The 18,797-nt window shown below is 40.0% G+C and overlaps 1 protein-coding gene across 1 annotated transcript; it reads left to right on the forward strand.

Annotated features, from left to right (window-relative positions):
• Nucleotides 1-226: 226 nt before the first annotated feature.
• Nucleotides 227-14,652, forward strand: rev1 (REV1 DNA directed polymerase). Its single transcript, XM_046845618.1, has 22 exons — nt 227-606; nt 2,777-2,843; nt 3,848-3,980; nt 6,788-6,956; nt 7,294-7,542; nt 7,662-8,350; nt 9,060-9,167; nt 9,298-9,414; nt 9,815-9,941; nt 10,039-10,167; nt 10,260-10,414; nt 10,518-10,637; nt 10,806-11,026; nt 11,193-11,365; nt 11,476-11,708; nt 11,791-11,966; nt 12,076-12,288; nt 12,406-12,496; nt 12,572-12,780; nt 12,991-13,141; nt 13,286-13,388; nt 13,500-14,652. Exons 2-22 carry the CDS (start codon nt 2,787-2,789, stop codon nt 13,609-13,611), a joined length of 3,735 nt encoding a protein of 1,244 aa, XP_046701574.1. The 5' UTR covers nt 227-606; nt 2,777-2,786; the 3' UTR covers nt 13,612-14,652.
• Nucleotides 14,653-18,797: the final 4,145 nt, after the last annotated feature.

Here is an 18,797-nt window from a genome sequence, read left to right on the forward strand (position 1 = left end):
CACTCTTATACTGTACATCACCCTATGCTCATCCTTCATCCCATCACCTCCTCATCACCTCTGTTTATTTCTTGGTGCACTCTCCACCACTTCATTTAACTAACTCCAGAAATTTGCAGCGTTTCTGTGTAATTAAGATGTGGGGATTTAAAACTCGCGCGCTCTTACTGGACCGCTAGAAGGCGTTCAAGTTCTTTTGTCTTTCCTTTTCTTTTTTCTTGAATAAATCTTTCCAATACGCATGCGCGGTGAGCGCCAGCCTAAGTAGGCCGAGACGCATGCGCGAAAGTGGTGCGCATGCGCGGTAAGTGGCGGGCAGGAGACGCAACTCGGGTGGTGACAGACTCGGAGAAGAGCTTCCAGTGAACGGTGGACGGGCGAATGGCAATGGAGAGAGGGGATGGTACAGGGAGAGGGATCATTGTGGAGCCACGAGAGCATGTCGGTGATACCGAGAGACGCTGTTTGCACCACTGTTCCTTTAGTGATCATTTGAAACACACGTAGGGAGGATTAAAGTGGACGACGCTGCTGATCTCTGGAAGAAACGGCGCGTTGGTTTGGACAGATCATAACATTAGTAAGAGAAAAGAGGGGGAGAATTAGGTGAGCAGTCATTTTCGCTTTCAAAGGTTTCCAAGAGGGGAAAAAATCCCAGCTATCGCACTGTGGATCACACACAAAAATAGTGTGTATGTATCATTGTGTTTTTAATAAGGAAATCTTTTCCCCAGGTTGATTTAACTGGGCTTTTTGTTCTCTTTGTATGTCTGTAAGTCGTGTTTACTGCAGTGCTTGATTGGAGCTTAGTTTGTAATGCCACAGTATTATGACCGAGCTAACCTAATCGCTCTCTGTGCTGTTTGTTTATTTCATCATTTTACTTCTTGCTAGTTTGCATTATTATCGTTCATGTCACGTTCATAAATACATGTCTGCATGTTGCAGGAAGCGAACACGATAACATGCCCAGACTCACCACTCCACCTCACACCAGGCTTTCACCCATTGTGCTGTATTATTTATTCGTGTGCTTCTGGGCTTGGTGGTAAAAACGTGCCCCTAAATCATGGTGCCAGGTGTCAAATTGTTTGAGAGTGAACTTGGATGACCTCAGTGACCCAGTAAGAAGTGGCAGTGTTGAGCTGCTTGGGTGCTGCAGAGGAGTGCAGATCAACACACTGATTTCTGGCCTGATCATATTTCCCACATGTAGCATGGTGGTGTGTAGAGGATTATTTTGCATTGAGCCAAACCACATGGACCTACACACTGATATCATGTCAGTTCTTTCAACTTTCACCTTTAACCTTCAGAGCCACAGAGGCCTGTTTAAACCCCATGAATGAATTACATTAGACATGGAGCCCTTGGAGGTCTGTATGATGATTGTAGATCTTTATTCGTTTGTGCTTGTACAGCCTGGATGCTCCAGGGTGCAGTCTGTAATTTGTAAGAATAATTATGTACGTTTAAAGTGTTAACAACTTTAATTCAGAATGTTGTCTTGCGCTGGAAGTCTTTTATTGTTTACGCTTTACAGGCTAAGTAGTTCTCTCTGTTCCAGCTTTTTAATTTTTATTTATTTATTTATTTTTTACTTAAAAGGTTCAAAAATTGTAACACCAGAGAGACTGCAGTTTGTCCAGAGGAAGAAGTGAATGTGTCAAAGCTTTCACTGTGATTCACATTCGCCTAGTGGGCAGCTTAGAGCTTGCAAATTTACAAACTGCTCTTTTAAGGTTGAGTGTGTCAGAGTTTATGAATACCTTATTCTGTGTATTAGCAATGCAAATGTGGCATTCACAAATGCTTGACAGATGACCATCTTTGACCGGCACTTTATAAATTGCTTCCACCTGCTTTCAGGGTTTTATCTCCTGCAAAAGTTCAATAAGTGTGTTGGTGGGAAAGAACAGATTGATGGAGAGGCAGACTCTTTGTCAGGGTGGGATGTACTATTTTATTGAACAGAGGGGATGTATTTTCATAAATGATTATACAGAGTTGTCTCTTCTGTGTGTGCAGGCCAGTCAGAGAGGTTTTCTGTTGTGAATTAAGTTTTGTTTGTGTGCACGTTTTTTTTTTCTGTGAGTGCAAATGATGATATTTTTATCAAAGTATATAGACTAATGAAATGAAAGAGATGGAGAAATTTCCCCTTTGGCATAACCTCATTGTGTGTCTTTGTTAATGAGCTTCAGGGATCAGTGTGCTAAACACCCCCTCACCAAACTAGCAGATGGAACAATCTTAATGTAGAGGCATTTATAAGAGAATAAACTGAAAGAATGAGATGCTGCTTATTCTTCTTGTTGCGAGTGTAAAAGCATTTCATTGGAATTTCATTGAGATATACCAAATGATTAAAATTATTTTGGACTTTAGAACGGATCTTTATTTCAGCATTAGGAAGAACGAAAAAGTCACCATTTCAATGTTGTGCATGCACAGTAAAACATATTTTTTTAATCCTTTTTAATAATTTTATTCCTGCATTAAATATAAGTAAGAAAAAATACCTTCAACTGAGCCTATGTCTATTACTACTTCATTCTGTTTCAGCAGTGACTTGTCCAAGACCATATGGTATAATAAAGTTAATATACTGTATTGAAAAAGCCTGTGTGTGTCTGTGTCTGTGTCTGTGTGTGTGTGTGTGTGTGTGTGTGTGTGTGTGTGTGTGGCTTGACAGGTACACACACAAGTCATATTCTTTGGTTTCTTGGAGTTGCTTCAAGATCACTTAACCCACTCTACTTTCTTTACCTGTCAGGTTCCTCAGTATGAGTCGAGATGGATGGAGGAAAAAAGCCAGTGAAAATGATGGTTGGGGAGGAGGGGTAAGATTGCATTGTAGATTTTCTGAAAAGACAGGTTGCTTTATGTAAATGTATTACACATTTAATTGCCATGTTTTAAACTAGATTGTGTTGCTAAATGATTCTCATAATAGCAACTTCCACATAGCCTGCTCAAATCCATTTTTGGAGCATCGATTAAAGTAGAAAACCATTCTGCAGTCTGCAGAGCAAAAACGCACACTGACTTTTTACAATGTCACTTATTTAGATGAAATTCAATTCACTTTTGTGTCTGGTTTTAAAACTTTAAAATCCTGGACATGTAATACAATTAGATTTTGTGGATTAAAACCAACATGAAGGCGGATTGGGTACTTGTGTCTGGAGTCATAACAAGATTTCACTCATTCTTTAAATTCTTTATTTTAAAAAAATGTTATTTTAGGTTTTGTCTCTGTTGTCTGTCTCAAATACGTCCAGAATCATTACCTGTTTAGAATGTAATGCAGGGTAATGGTAAATTGTGTTCATATAAAACCATGTTTATACATAAAACGTATTTATCAAGCATGGTTTTTAAGTTCATTTTGAGACTGCTGTTGTTCTTAGGTGCTCATTTTTCTGCAAATAATGGAATATTTCAAAATGTCCACATGAATGTGGTGGTACAGGCAGAGGTTGCCTCTGAATGTTGGGCTTTTCCCTCTTTTGTCTGTTTATTATTGCTTCAGACTCAACTCCTGAATCCCTGAGTTCTTGCCGTTACCATAGCAACATGGAGCCGCCGTGCCAGCGGGCTCGTGCTTCCAAGCGCGTTGAATGTGTGAGGCGTAATCAGACGCTCGTCAGCCAGACACTGCCCAGTTTGTTCATTGTGTGCATTTCTGTCTGATTCAGCCAGATTGTTTCTGGAGCTGTGATTTGCACGTCTCTCTTTAAACATGAAGGGGTTTTGGTTAATGTCTACTGTCAAGTGCTTTTGTATCAGTTGATACTGTTCAGTGAATGAGCGTGTGTATGTGTGTCTTTGTATATGGATTCAGGGGGGCTACATGGCGGCTAAGGTCACTAAGCTGGAGGAGCAGTTTATGAGGGATGCTCCCAGGGAGAAGGAAAAACAGGGGATTTCGTCAAGCATCTTCAGCGGAGTGGCGATCTATGTAAATGGATACACAGGTCAGATAAAACACTGCTTAATTTCCAAAAGACATCTTTATTAATGATGGGTAAAGCATTTTCATGTCACGAAATGGAAAAAAAAAGATAAAAGAAATATATATAACTGCATTTAAATAAATGAACAAATAAACACAACCAAATAAAACAAATATTTAAAGTCACTCCACAAGTGAGTACATTGTGCAAACTCCCTCGCCAACATACAGCACAGGGTTTTTTTTCTGCAATGTTTGGTGAGGTTTGAACAATACAGAGGAAGGAATCTGAGAACAGGCCTCAATACACAATCTGTCCAGATCCTCCAGGGTCTTCAGTTCTGTCTTGTGGACAATCCTTTGTAACTCAGCACAAAAACCTGATTCTTGTCAAAGTTCAAGTATTGTGTAGCAAACTCCTGTTACTTACTTTCGTGGTTAGATTTAATAAAAGGTTTTTTCTGGGAAGCCTTTCAAATAGCAATAAACACATTATAAAATGTTTCAATAAGTATTTTATTTATTTATTTATTTATTTATTTTTTGTGATTCTGTGTGAGATTAAGCTGATTACTGAATAACCTTACTGCTCATCCTTTACATATGACAATAATTTGTATGTGGACCTGTTTTTACTACTATACACACACAAACAGTGGTAAAGATTTCTTATTTGTTTGCATGTTTGTCACACTTGTTAATGTTTGATGTTTCAGATCATCAAACTAATTTAAATATTAGTAAAAGTGAACACAAGTGAACACAACATGCAGTTTTTAAATGAAGGTTTTTATTATTGAGGGAAAACAAAATCCAAAATTACATGGCCCTGTGTGAAAAAGTGTTTGCCCCCGAAACCTAATCCCTGGTTAGGCCACCCTTAGCAGCAACAACTGCAATCAAGTGTTTGTGATAACTTGCAATGAGTCTGTTACAGCGTTGTGGAGGAATTTTGGTCCACTCATATATGCAGAATTGTTATATTTCAGACACATTGGAGGGTTTCGAGCATGAACCGCCTTTTTAAGGTCATGCTACAGCATCTCAATAGGATTCAGGTCAGGACTTTGACTAGGCCACTCCAAAGTCATGTTGTTTTTCTTCACCCATTCAAAAGTAAACTTGCTGGTGTGTTTTGGATCATTGTCCTTCTGCAGAACCCAAGTTCGCTTCAGCTTGAGGTCACAAACAGATGGCCGGACATTCTCCTTCAGGATTTTTTGATAAACAGCAGAATTCATTGTTCCATTTATTACAGCAAGTCTTCCAGGTCCTGAAGCAGCAAAACAGCCCCAAAGCATTTCACCACCACCACCATACATTACTGTTGGTATGATGTTCTTTTTCTGAAATGTAGTGTTCAACAGTGTTCAACAAAAGTTCAACTTTTGTCTCGTCAGTCCACAGAGTATTTTCCTAAAAGTCTTGTAGCAAACACTTTTTCACACCACTGTACAAACATACATACATACTTTCTTCCACCCATCCATTTCTCCCTCCCTCCAAGTGGAAAATTTACAAATTGGCATACATTTCTGCATCTGTGTTCAAGTTGCTTTAGGTCTTTTGGCAGCCTCCCTGATACGTTTTATCCTTATCCTTTTGTTGATTTTGGTGGAACGTCATATTTTTGTTAATGGAAACCAAAAACATACCAAGACTATCCAACAGAAACAGCCGATCTTTATTTGGGGTTCATCAGAATCATTTAATTGTTGACATCTGTATGATAATTACTTTTCTACATGAGTTTGAACGTGATTGGTTAATTCTGAGAACACTTGCATATCTCAGTATAAATGAGAGTGCAACCAAATTGATTTTATTTATTTATTTTTTTTCTCCTTAAAATGTTTTAATTTGGTTTTCACTTAATGTTGTTGGTGTGACTTTTTTGTGAGGTAAAATGTTTATTTTAAGAAGACTGTGGAGAATTTTGTTCTGCCATATGCCTGTGTGTATATATACATACTGTGCAAAAGTCATTTATAAATTACTATATAAATGTAACTAGGGCTGCAGCTATCGATTATTTAAAAATCAAGAATTCTATCGATTATTCCATTGATTAATTAAGTAATTAATTAAGTTTATCTTTATTAAAGAGAAATACTAAATATATGAGAAAATAAGCCAGGTCTCTTAAAAATAAATAATTTGTTTCCTTTTTAGAAACATTTACGTTTTTGTTGAATATCTGAATATCTGTGAAAACGGAACCCAGTTAGTAGATTTAATTGCCATATAACATCAAATTGTAAATTGAAATGTATAAATAAAAAAATCATAAATATAAAAATCTGTTTCAAATTACTTTAAAAAGGTAAACACACTTTAGAGTGTTTTCTTTGTTTTAGTTTGAAATGATCTCAAACTTCAGAAACTTTCTTTTTTTTTTTTTGTTTTTTTTTTTTCTTCTCTCTGTTTTGTCCTCGTTCCACCATTTTTTTTCATTCTGCATCATCACCTGTGTTTTCTGTCCAGAGCGCTTAAAAGTTTATCGTGTAGTGCGGCAGTAATAATGGTTAATAATAATTTGCCTTTTTTTGTAATTGAATTACTCAAGTTATTTGAGGAATCGTTTCAGCCCTAAATGCAACAAATGTTCTTTTATGTGCCTGTAGAAAAATAGCAAAAACTGATTTTCAAACTTAATGCCAATTTAATAAAAAAAAAACTGCATGACATTGTAGCAGAGAATTATTTAGTATTTAAATTACTGGTTTTATTGCTTAATGTAGTAATTATTTTGACACTTGCCTGTGAATTTTGAACCTACAAGACTTTGCAGACTCACTTATGAAACACGTAGATTTTTCTCTTGTGCAGACCCTAGTGCAGATGAATTGCGTAGACTGATGATGCTACATGGTGGACAGTTTCATGTGTATTACTCGCATGCCAAAACTACGCACATCATCGCCACCAACCTGCCTAATTGTAAAATAAAGGAACTGCGAGGGGAGAAAGTAGTACGGCCAGAGTGGATCACTGACAGGTGTGGTTAAATGCATCTTCTTTTCTCAAATAACTTGTTAAATTGTGTGTAACTTTCAGCTTCTCTGTGTGTGGCTTTTTAGATAACTAGCCAAGTACATTAGGCACATTTAGGAGCATGTCCTGGGGTATAAAACCAGTACTTTGCTTACTTGGTTATGTCTACCCACACATAGGCATTTTATTTGTCTATTTGTCTATTACTTAAATAAGTCATAAAATAAGCGTTTTATTACTGTTCTTGTTGTAGTGTTGTAGTGTTTGAGCCCTGCTATTTAGGGTGTGTGTGTGCGTGCACACACTAAAGCCTTGTTTTTGTCATACTGTCTCATCTTTAGCATAAAGGCGGGGCGGCAGCTCTCATATGTGCAATATCAGCTATATGCAAAGCAGAAGGGCCTAAATTTTACCAGTGTGCGGCCTTGGCAAGTGCAGGAGCAAGCTGGGTCTGGTCAAGTGTCATCCCAGTTTAATCTGAACCTGCCACAACCAAGCAACCTCCATAAAATCTTAAACCCAGTTCTCGCAGTTACTCCGTCCGTGCCATCCAAATCTACAGAGAAAACCAGTCGGCAGGTAAACAGATTGTAAGTAGAAACTTTTATATCTATTATATATGTGCATGCTTTGAGAGGCTTTATTTATGTACGGTATTCTTGGCTGTGGAATATTTTATCACTTTCTAAACTCTTCTTTTTTGCTACAGGAATGGCTCACACACAGATTACTCGAAGGAGGAAGGTCCCAAACTTAACGGGGTTTATGATGGGTACACTTGCAACAGTACCTCTTTTCCTGTTCTAAAAGCATCAAAGGATCATCTGCAAAAAAATGGCTATGTTCATCATCTGAATGGTGCCTTAAAACATCAAGACAATGTTTCTTGTTCAAAATTTACACATCAAGGACTGGAGTTCCGCTGCCCTCAACCAAAGTCTGAAGAAATACAGACATCCAGTTGTGGTTCTTCTAGTGTTCTTGCTTCAGATTTTACAGCATCCATAGCCAGTACCTCACCACCACCCAGTCCATCAAGGGCAATTCATCATGAGCGAATCTCTGATTCTTTCCAGCTTTTAGAGCCACCCTCTGCCACAATCACAGCTATTCAGGAAAAGAAAGTAGATTCAGAAAGGTTGCTCGGCCAAGTCAAACTTAATGGGAGTCACCATACTGCTAACAATGTCACCCTAACCGGCAAACAGTCAGTAGAGGGCCCAGAGACCGGAATTATTTCAGAGTTCTTCTCTCACTCACGGTTCCATCATATATCTACATGGCGGAATGAGTTCTCAGAGTATGTGAATACCCTTCAGAGCAGGCGCCGGGCTGCTGGGGGTGCTGTGTTCTCGGGAAAAGATAAGCTGAAGAAGCTTAGAAATGACCACTGTGCAGGTAATTGTCCTTTACATATTTAATTTGTTCATAAGTGACCAGCTTACTGTGCCTGTGTTGTTTCTTTTATCATTCTCATTTTAACAGCATCTACTCAGACTAGACTTCTTATTGTTTATGTCTTAGTTTGATTCGCAGTCTGTGATTGGAATTTTTCAGAATACTGATTACAATTCGTTTAGTGTGACTGTTCTTTTTTAAATGTTTATTTTATTGTATTTGTGTCTGGTTAAAGCTCATAATGTGGTTGGATTTCACAACCCCATCTCTCTGGACCCAAAGTGAATACTGCACAACCTCCATGTTTCATACTCACTTCATATAAAAATATTTTGCTTTGTCAACTCTGCTTGCACATCGAACATGTTTGTAACTTTATTATACTCAATGGCTATCAAAAGAACATTGCATTGCTGGCCTAGCCCGGATTATAAACAGATTTGCTTTAATATTAAGCAGATGCTACAAAAATGCATCACATTATAGTGTTCCTGTTAAATATCACACAGTTGCATTAAAAATCTAAATTGGGTTGTTTGTAAGTCTAAAGTTTATACCTCTATATCTCAATGCCTTGATGTGTGACTGATTCATTGCTGCTCTCTTGTAGACTCTTGTATGCTGTTGTGATTCAATTTGTAGGAAAAGTCACTGTCAGGCAGTGGATATTTGGCCGGGCTGAGTAAATCATTTTGCGCTTTTTTTCTAGGTACATCATTTTTTCCTGCTCCTCAGGTATGTCAGTCCTGTATTCTGCATGTGGACATGGACTGCTTCTTTGCATCTGTGGGGATTAGACATCGACCTGAACTTAGAGGTAACTATCACACACACACATCAGCAAATGCAGCAGAGTATATTAACTGCACTTGTATTAATTATGTTGTGGAATTATAATTACCTTTTTGCATCGAGTCTACATTTAATTTATACTCTTCTCACTCTAGGGAAACCAGTGGCTGTGACCAGTAATCGTGGCCGGGGATTTGTTGCTCAGCGTCCTGGTACCAACCCCCAACTGGAGTTTCAATATTATAAGATGAAGCGGAACCAGCACAGAACAGGTGACAAACCTGTTTGTGCAAGTTCAGCAGTGACTAGCAAAGGGATACAAATATATATATAGACAATAGATTGCAGCTCAATAACATCTTAATATCAGCAAAAGTTTGGTTAATTGATTTCATTTGTTTGAAAGGAACCCTTTGTTTTCCTTTTGGAAAATAGCTGTTTTTATTCAAACAAAAATATGCAAAAACAGATCTTTAGTTGATTGAATCATTAGAATGGAGTCAGAAATAAAGGGGGAGAGACTGGTAGATGCTTGTCATAAAGAAAATTGGATTAAATGCTGAAATCAGGGCTTGGTAAATTAGGCTAAATGATTGATTAATTAATTTATTTATTTACATATGTTTATTGTGTAAGATGTGTTTATGATTCTTTTGCTGTCTGATTTGTTAGGAAAAAACAGTGATGACATTGAGCTGACCCCTTCGCCAGAGACTGAGGAGATCAGCAGTAACGGAGTGGAGTATGACCAGGCTGCTCTCTCTATGGCAGAGATTGCATCCTGCAGCTATGAGGCCAGGTAAAGAATGGTTCCATAAAGAATACAGCTGTAAGTAGCTGTTGCTATTTATTTGTTAATTTATTACATTAGGATGGACATCTTTTTGTTTTTACAGGCAATCTGGTGTGAGGAATGGCATGTTTTTTGGTCAGGCTAAACAGCTGTGTCCTGAACTGCAGTCAGTTCCCTATGATTTCTATGAGTACAAAGAGGTGGCAATGGCAATGTATGAAACTCTGGCCAGGTATACAACACTGACCTAGCTCATGCTAATCTCTGACATATCAGCATTCAGTTGTAGATTTCTTGTAGTAAATGCTGACTCTGTTTGTGTAGTTATACATATAAGATTGAGGCTCTAAGTTGTGACGAGGCCTTACTGGATGCCACATCCCTCCTGGCAGAGCTGGGGATCACTCCTGATGAACTGGCCACTGCCATCCGTGCTGATGTGTGGGAGAAGACTGGCTGTTGTGCCTCCATTGGCATGAGTGAGCAAGTTGTTTTTAATAAATGAGGATTGAACATGTTTGCTTTATTTTTAATGCCCTATTAATAATCATAATTAAAATGATGCCTTGTGTCTCATATCAGGCTCAAACATCCTTTTGGCTAGAATGGCAACCCGAAAAGCAAAACCAAATGGGCAATATTTTCTCAGACCGGAGGAAGTGGATGACTTTATCAGAGACCAGCCTGTCACTAGCCTGCCTGGTAAATGCAATGTGGACATATGAATTTCCATTGCTTGAATTAATCTTAATTTATTATAGACAATCATTGGAACCTTGTTTCCTTTCTGTGTGTGTGTGTGTGTGTGTGTGTGTGTGTGTGTGTGTGTGTGTGTGTGTGTGTGTGTGTGTGTGTGTGTGTGTGTGTGTAGGAGTGGGCGCTCTATGAGCAGTAAGCTAAACTCTCTTGGAGTAAGTACTTGTGGGGACCTGCAGCAGTTGTCCATAGTGCGCCTGCAAAAGGAGTTTGGCCCACGGACAGGACAAACACTCTTCCGCTTCTGCAGAGGATTGGATGACCGGCCTGTACGAAGTGAGAAGGAAAGGAAGTCCGTGTCTGCTGAGATGAACTACAACATCCGCTTTACAAAAGTGAGATCAGACATGAAGTCTATCCACCTGTAAAATTCTTTCATATATATTTTTACTTGTCATGTATCCTAGATATTTAATTTACTCTCTATCTTTCTTTTAAGATATCTCAAGCCTCATTATTGAAACTTGTGGTAAATCTCTACTCTATATGTATTCCTTTCAGGTAGAGGAGGCAGAAACATTTCTGACAAACCTGTCTATGGAGTTGCAAAAAAGATTGCAAGGGGCAGGTCTTAGAGGCCGCCGGGTTACTCTGAAAGTTATGATGCGCAAAGCAGGTGCTCCTGTGGAGCCTGCCAAGTATGGGGGCCATGGCATCTGTGACAACCTGGCAAGGTGGCCTGAATCAAATTTTGTCATTTTCTGCATTTAAAAAAATATATATATCTTTGTGGTTTATTTGTTTAAGAGGGTTGTCTGTAAGTATTACTGCTCTGCTGCTGCAGGTCTATGTTGCTACCTCATCCCACAGACTGCGGGCAGCTCATAGCAGCTGAGGTCATTAAGCTCTTCCGTGCCATGAAACTGGCTGTTATAGACATGAGAGGAGTGGGACTGCAGGTGCATCTGCTGGAGAGCTCGCACTCAGACACTCTCCAGTCTCGCTCTCGTACTATTAGAGAACTGTTCACAAGTAGACGGCCGACCTTCAACTATAGCAAAGATGCTCAAAAAGCAGGTCTGGGTGCTGTGGATGTATGTCTTTATTTAGATTTTTTTTTAAAAACCTGACCTTAAATGATCAATGGCTTCTTTTTCAGATAATTTGTCTAGAATGTCTTCCAGTCAAAAGGAGATTTCCTCTCCTGCCACAACCTCCTGTACTTTTTCAGATTCGATGCCTGGAACAAGTAAAGGGGGACCTTATGCCATACACTCACCCTGCCACTCTCGAGCAGACCTCAACCTCAGCATAGAAGTGCCCTCTCCATCTCAGGTTAGAACGTTGTATTCTAATTGTAGTTTATTATGTCTCTAGGGCACTATTCATCCACAGTGAGTCTATTTTCAAAAGAACTCTTAATAATTTGCCTTGCTTTTTTTAGGTGGATCGATCTGTGTTGGATGCTTTACCTTCAGAGTTAAAAGAACAGGTAGAGCAAGCATGGAACCACAAACTGGTACCAGATACCTCATTTCACCCAGCCACACCACGGCAAACCTTTACTGTAGCACCCTCTGTGCTGCTGCACCTCTCTGACCAGCCTGGGCAAGCAGGCAGCACAGGCATCATACTGGAACTTCCAGACTTCTCGCAGGTATCTTTTAGCTGACGTGTGTCAGGATTTCATGCTCAGATTAGGCGCCCATAGTGGAATAATATTGTGTGCCTGACTTTGTATGCAGTACCTATTTTTGATCGTTTGCTTTGACAGGTCGATCCAGATGTTTTTGCGGCACTACCCAGGGAATTACAGGAGGAGCTACGTTCTGCTTACAGACGCAGGCAAAATACTCAGGCTCAAGGTAATGAGTTATGAAAGAGCGTGCATTATAAACGTTTACACGAAAACCGACTTATTACTTACTTAATTGTGTTAGGAGTGGAGCATAGGAACCCGCTTCTTCACCTGAAGCAGACTGCAGTCAGCAAGACAAAGCGGCGCTACAAGAGGAAAAATGCCAGTCCTGCCAAGAAAGGCGCTAGTCCGTTAAAGAGACTTGTATCAGGAAACAGTCCTGCCAAATCCAGTCCCTCTAAAACCATCCCTCTTTTATTAAAAGGCAAAGATGCCCTTTCTGGCTTCAAGGTAGATCTTTAATTTAAGACCTTTTAATTTTGCATATTACATTTTCTCAGTGTAATGGCCCAGTAGTGTTTTACAGTAAATTGCATTAAATATGTATATTTTGTTTGGACTTAAGTCACAATACCTACTTATTTATGATTTCAAGCAAATATACTATTTATTACATATTCTACTTGTTTTTATGGTATTAATCCAAATGTCTGTGATAAGATTGAAAATGGACCACCTGCACCCTCTTTGAGCCATCAAGCCCATGAAGTGCTATCCAAGTCCACTCCTCGCTCTGTCCCCACCCTGGCCGGGGCTTTTGAACTTGCTGATGTCAGAGCCCTGCTGCAGGAATGGGTTACAACCATTTCAGGTAAAGCAATGGATTATGCATCACAACTCCCTGGCTCTAACATGCATGGATCACATTTCTGGCTAATCAGAGCAATATTGTTTAACTGCCTGACATGAGTAGCTAAGATGGAGGACTGCTGATGTCAATATTGTATCATTGTAGAGCCTATGGAAGAGGACATATTGCAGGTAGTGAAGTATTGCACAGAGCTAGTAGAGGACAAAGACCTGGAGAAACTTGATCTGGTCATCAAATACATGAAGAGGTAAAACTCATTTTCTCTGCTTTTTGTCTTTACCTGTCTGATTTTATGAGGGGAATTTCAATGAACCTTTGGCTCAATATGCGCATGATCACATATTGGCTTTTTGTTCAGGTTGATGCAGCGGTCAGTGGAGTCTGTGTGGAGCATGGCCTTTGACTTTATACTGGATAATGTGCAGGTGGTGGTGCAGCAGACCTATGGCAGCACCCTGAAAATCACATAGAAGCATTTGTGAGATATGTTCCTGCTTCTGACACTGTGACAGCTCGAACCTGCCCTCTCACCCAGAGTGATTATAGAAGCAAGATTCAGCACTAGGGGCTGCCTCCATGCATCTCCCTGTTGCTGTTGTATGAATGCAACCTTTTCTTTGTATTAAGCCTTTTTCAAGGACATATATACAGTGTGTAGTAGAAAACTACATTTTCAACAGCAATTTCTACTGGTACAGCAACAGATTATTTTTGTAGCAACAAGACACATGGCATGGTTTTATGGCAAGAATAATGTATCAGGAGAAGTTTAAGATGTATGTTTGAGTACAGAATGACACCACATTTTAGCCTGGTTATAATATGATCTTCAAAACTATCCAGGTCAACATGCTCTTTCAGAGGGACTATTCATTTCACGATGAGTGCTATATTAACACCAGAAATGTATGGCAAACATGATAGCAAAGTAAAAGGTGACATGATTTTTCCTCTAAAATACGTCAAACCCAAGGTTTTGACAAAAAAGCTAGCATTTTGTAACTCTCAAGTGCCAGATTTTGTAAGTATATTATGTAGATACATGTATGTAGATAACTTTTATTTTGTGTATATAATGTTTACATTTTGTCTTGTGTAAGAGAGAGAAATGAAGAATAATATAATTGTACTTAATCATTTGCCAAAGTCCTTTTCAGATTTTTAGTCCATTTCATTATATATCTGTATGATAAGCCCATAGGCCAGCATAGAGTTTTGAGTTGCCTACAAAGGCATTTATCATCTCCAGAACACTGTAATTTAAGCCGATTTGGATGTTTTTAAAAGACTTGTTGTCACAAAAATTATATGAGAGTTAATCTGCTCATAGTGCACCTGTTGTAATCTTTTATTCTGCCACGAATATACATAAGGGAAGGCCTGGAAATCTATTTGGTCAGCAAAATCTGTCTCAAATGACTGACCTGTGCCTGAAGACCTGAAGCTGTGACACCATTTGTATGTTTTTTTTTAAAGATTTGTTAATAAACTTGGATATCTGCTCTTATTAATTCATGCAAGTTTTTTATTTAACTGTTGACAATTAAATAACATTTGTGCCATGATTGTAGGAGAGCAAATACAGAAATGTCTTATTTTTGCCCTCACAAAGATGTGCACTTTATCACCAGCCTTCAGTAGCTGATTCATTCTAATGCAGGTAGAACCTGAGATTTTACAGCAGGGGCTCTCAAGCCTCCAGCCAGGCTCCATTTTAACTGTAGAAGTAATCCCAGAACTCACTCAGCACAAATTTACATAATGAATATTAAATCACATATTAGGCTTATTATTTAAATGTGTACAGTAATATTTAGTGGTGTTTGAGTCACAGAGCTTTCTATTCCTGAATATTTTTTTTTTTATGACTAACACATAAGGTCCACCTGGACATTACTTACAGGGACATCACATATTGAGGTACTGGGGTTTGGGTGGATTAAATCTATTCCATTTAAGTGACCAGACAAACTGGTTAATAACTATAAAACCTCAAAATTAAATATTCCTACACTCTACCAGAGTGGCTCAAGCTTGAATCCCGGTGTCAAGACTCTGAGAACTCGAATCAGAGAAAGGATCAGAGAAGTAGGATGGTGTGGCCCAAACCAGACCCAGTGGCGAAACATAAACTCTCTTTTGTCCTGCATGGAGCTGACCGCCCCCCAGAAGCAGTTACTCGAGTGCTGACGCCCTCACATCAGTCCGAGCCAGCACGGAGATCTGAACAGAGCAGACCTCTGTGCCCATACTGCCATTGTGCAGTGGGAAACATCTTCAAATCCTTCATGAGGTTAATAGCCGACCTCAAAGAGCGAGTACCTGTCTAGTGAGTTCCACGAACAAAACCCTGTATCTAGACAGGCCAGAAGGTTCAAAGCGTGTTCTGCTGAAAGTGATTCCTGTTGTATTACAACACAACAATCAAGCCCTGAACACTTATGCAGTACTCAATGATGGGTCCGAAAGGACTATGTTACTCCCAGCTGCAGCTAAGAAACTAGGGCTACAAGGACAGAAGGAAGATTTAACATTAAGAACTATTCGACAAGATATCAAGAAACTCAATGGGGCAGCAGTTTCCTTTAGAGTACGCTCTATATCGCAGACCCAACAGAGTTACTGGATACAGAATGCCTTTACCTCTAAGCACACACAAGGTTTGTCTGAACACTCTTATCCCATTGCAACACTCTAGAAGAGATACCAACACCTAAAAGACATTCCTTTGCAGCCCATTGGTAAAGTACAACCCCTACTTTTGATAGGAGCAGACCATCCTCACCTTATAACACCCGTTATGCCTGTACGCCTAGGGCCCCCTGGAGGTCCAGCAGCTATCAGAACTAGACCAGGCTGGACATTACAAGGTCTAACACGCTTTCTTCAGCAACCGCTACCAGAACCAGAACAACCAGGGTGATGGTAGATGGAGTGTATCATTACGCAACTCCTCCTTTGAGGAAAGCTAATATGCCACAACTCTGTGCCTCTAAGAACTCCGTTATGCTCAAATTAAGAAGCATAGAGAGGCGGTTGGCTAAGGATTCCATGAAGGCAGTTGCATATAATGAAGAGATTGAGAGACTAGAGCTTGCTACACCAAACAGGTGGAGTCAAGGTCCACCCTTTTTACTTCAAGATGAATCAGATTGGCCAATTCTGCCATCCCTTAAAACCCCTGAAGATAAAGTGGAAAGGAGAGCCAGTATATTCTGCGGTGTCACACAAACATCAAAGCCCTTAGATCCCAGTGAGTACAATTCTTGGAAAGACCTTGTTGAAGCCACAGTTCAACACCAAAGTGATTTGGATCAACCTAGTATACCTACAGCTAAGGACTATGTGACAGCAGAACATCTCCTTTTCCTTAACATTCAACAAGACAGTTTTCCAGAGGAATACAAACAACTAAACTCTGGTAAACCCGTATCCACTACAAGTAGATTACTCACTTTAGCTCCAGAATTCGACAAAGCCAGTCAGCTTATACGGGTAGGAGGACGCCTACGACGTGCCGAAGGCTTAGAACTCCAAACAGTTCACCCTATTGTCCTAGACCCTCATCATCGAGCCACCAAAATACTCATTTAAGACTATGATAGTAAGCTGTGTCACCCAGGACCAGAACGAGTATTTGCTGAAATTAGGAGGAGTGTCTGGATACTAAGAGGTCATGAAGCAATTCGGAAATCCCAACATAACTGCATTGAAAGTCGTAAGTGGAAGGCTAATCCTGAGAACCCTAAAATGGCTGATCTTCCTCCAGCACGCTTAAAACTTCACAAACCACCCTTCTACAGTACTGGTATGGATTGTTTTGGAACTTTCCAAATCAAAATAGGCAGACACCTGGGGAAAAGATGGGGAATAATCTTTGTGTCTTACAACTCGATGTGTACACATTGACACTGATAGACACTGATTCCTTCCTCATGGCTCTGAGGAGATTTATAGCACGCAGAGGCACCCCCTCAGAACTAATATCTGACCGAGGCACTAACTTCCAGGGTGGAGAGAGTTAAAAGATGCCTTAAATAATTGCAGCCAGGAACTTCAATGGCATCTTGCTAAACAAAAGATTGAATTTCGGTTCAACCCACCTAATTTTAGTAGAAGCTGGAAAAGGGAGATCCGATCTATTAAAAATGCCTTCCGTACAGTAGTAGGTGTAGTAGGTAATGTATGCTTCCTTCTGTCCTTGTAGCCCTAGTTTCTTAGCTGCAGCTAAGCAAAGCTCCCTTTGAGGTCGGCTATTAACCTCATGAAGGATTTGAAGATGTTTCCCACCGCACAGACGACGGGGTTTCTTAAGGGTACAATCTTTAGCTAAGTGTGATCGTCCACATTTCCGACGCTTAGTGTCTTTGATCCACTTGATCATCTGATTTGTACTGAACGCCTGGAAAGTGGTACACTGGCTTAAATAATCTTCGGTACTATGGCAGTATGGGCACAGAGGTCTGCTCTGTTCAGATCCCCGTGCTGGCTCTGACTGATGTGAGGGTGTCAGCACTCTAGTAACTGCTTCTGGGGGGCCGTCAGCTCCATGCAGGACAGAAGTGAGTTTATGCTTTGCCACTGGGCCTGGTTTGGGCCACACCATCTTACTTCTCTGATCCTTTCTCTGACTTGAGTTCTCAGTCTTGACCCCGGGATTTAAGCTTGAGCCACTCTGCCAGATCTGGTAGAGTGTAGGAATTCTGATGAGGCAGGTGTTGTTTGAATAAAACACACAAATCCGGAGGTAACTTGGTGAGTAAGCGTGCTGCATGTGAGGCGCACCGTGGTTCGCCATCTCCCTCTGAGCCTAATGAGTTTAGGAGACCCACGAGAGCTTGAATTTGGAGGGCGAACAAATTAAAACTGGCTATATCTCCAGGCTCTTCATTAGGGGCATTCATGACTTCTGCTATCTTAGTTAGGGCTAACTGAAAATGTAGTCCATATCTATCATTAAGCATAGTCATAGTGTCTGTGTATGGCTGAGAGGAATTCAGGAATGAGTCTGCTATTAGGTGAGCCTCTTTAAACTTGAGGTGTCCTAGGAGAATCTGATACTTGAAGAGTTTAGTTGCATCGGGAGAAAGGATGTTATCAAGGGCTAACTTTAGATGAGTGAACTCTCTAGGGTCTGGACTGGTGAAATATGGAATTGTTGGATGCGGGCCCTTATATGATGTGTCGGGAGATACAGCACTCTGAAGCCGCCCCATCAAGGAAGGATATTGTAGATTATGATCGAGATTGGACTGTGGTCTTGTCCCGCAGGCACATGCATCTGTTTCTGACTTAAAGGGACTCTTACTACGTGGCACTTGGGGTCTGCAGGGAGTAGAGGAGCTAGCAGAGCTGCCTTAGATTTACTGTTAAATTCTGCATATCCTTACAAAGGGTTTTAAATTGTCGGAATTCCTCGTGAAAGGCCACTTGATTTTCATACAGTTGCCTAACTATCTTCTCCAGGTCTTGAAGCTTTGAGTTATGCCTGACGGATGTGGGTGCAGCCTCGTCCTCTTGTAACAAAGGCTTCTCCTCTCCATCACTTCCGAAAGGCATATGTATATAAAGGCATATGTATATATCTATCTATCTATCTATCTATCTATCTATCTATCTATCTATCTATCTATGTATAAAACTATAAAAAAATTTA

Source organism: Silurus meridionalis, chromosome 3 (assembly GCF_014805685.1).
Source record: "Silurus meridionalis isolate SWU-2019-XX chromosome 3, ASM1480568v1, whole genome shotgun sequence".
Lineage (NCBI taxonomy): Eukaryota > Metazoa > Chordata > Actinopteri > Siluriformes > Siluridae > Silurus > Silurus meridionalis.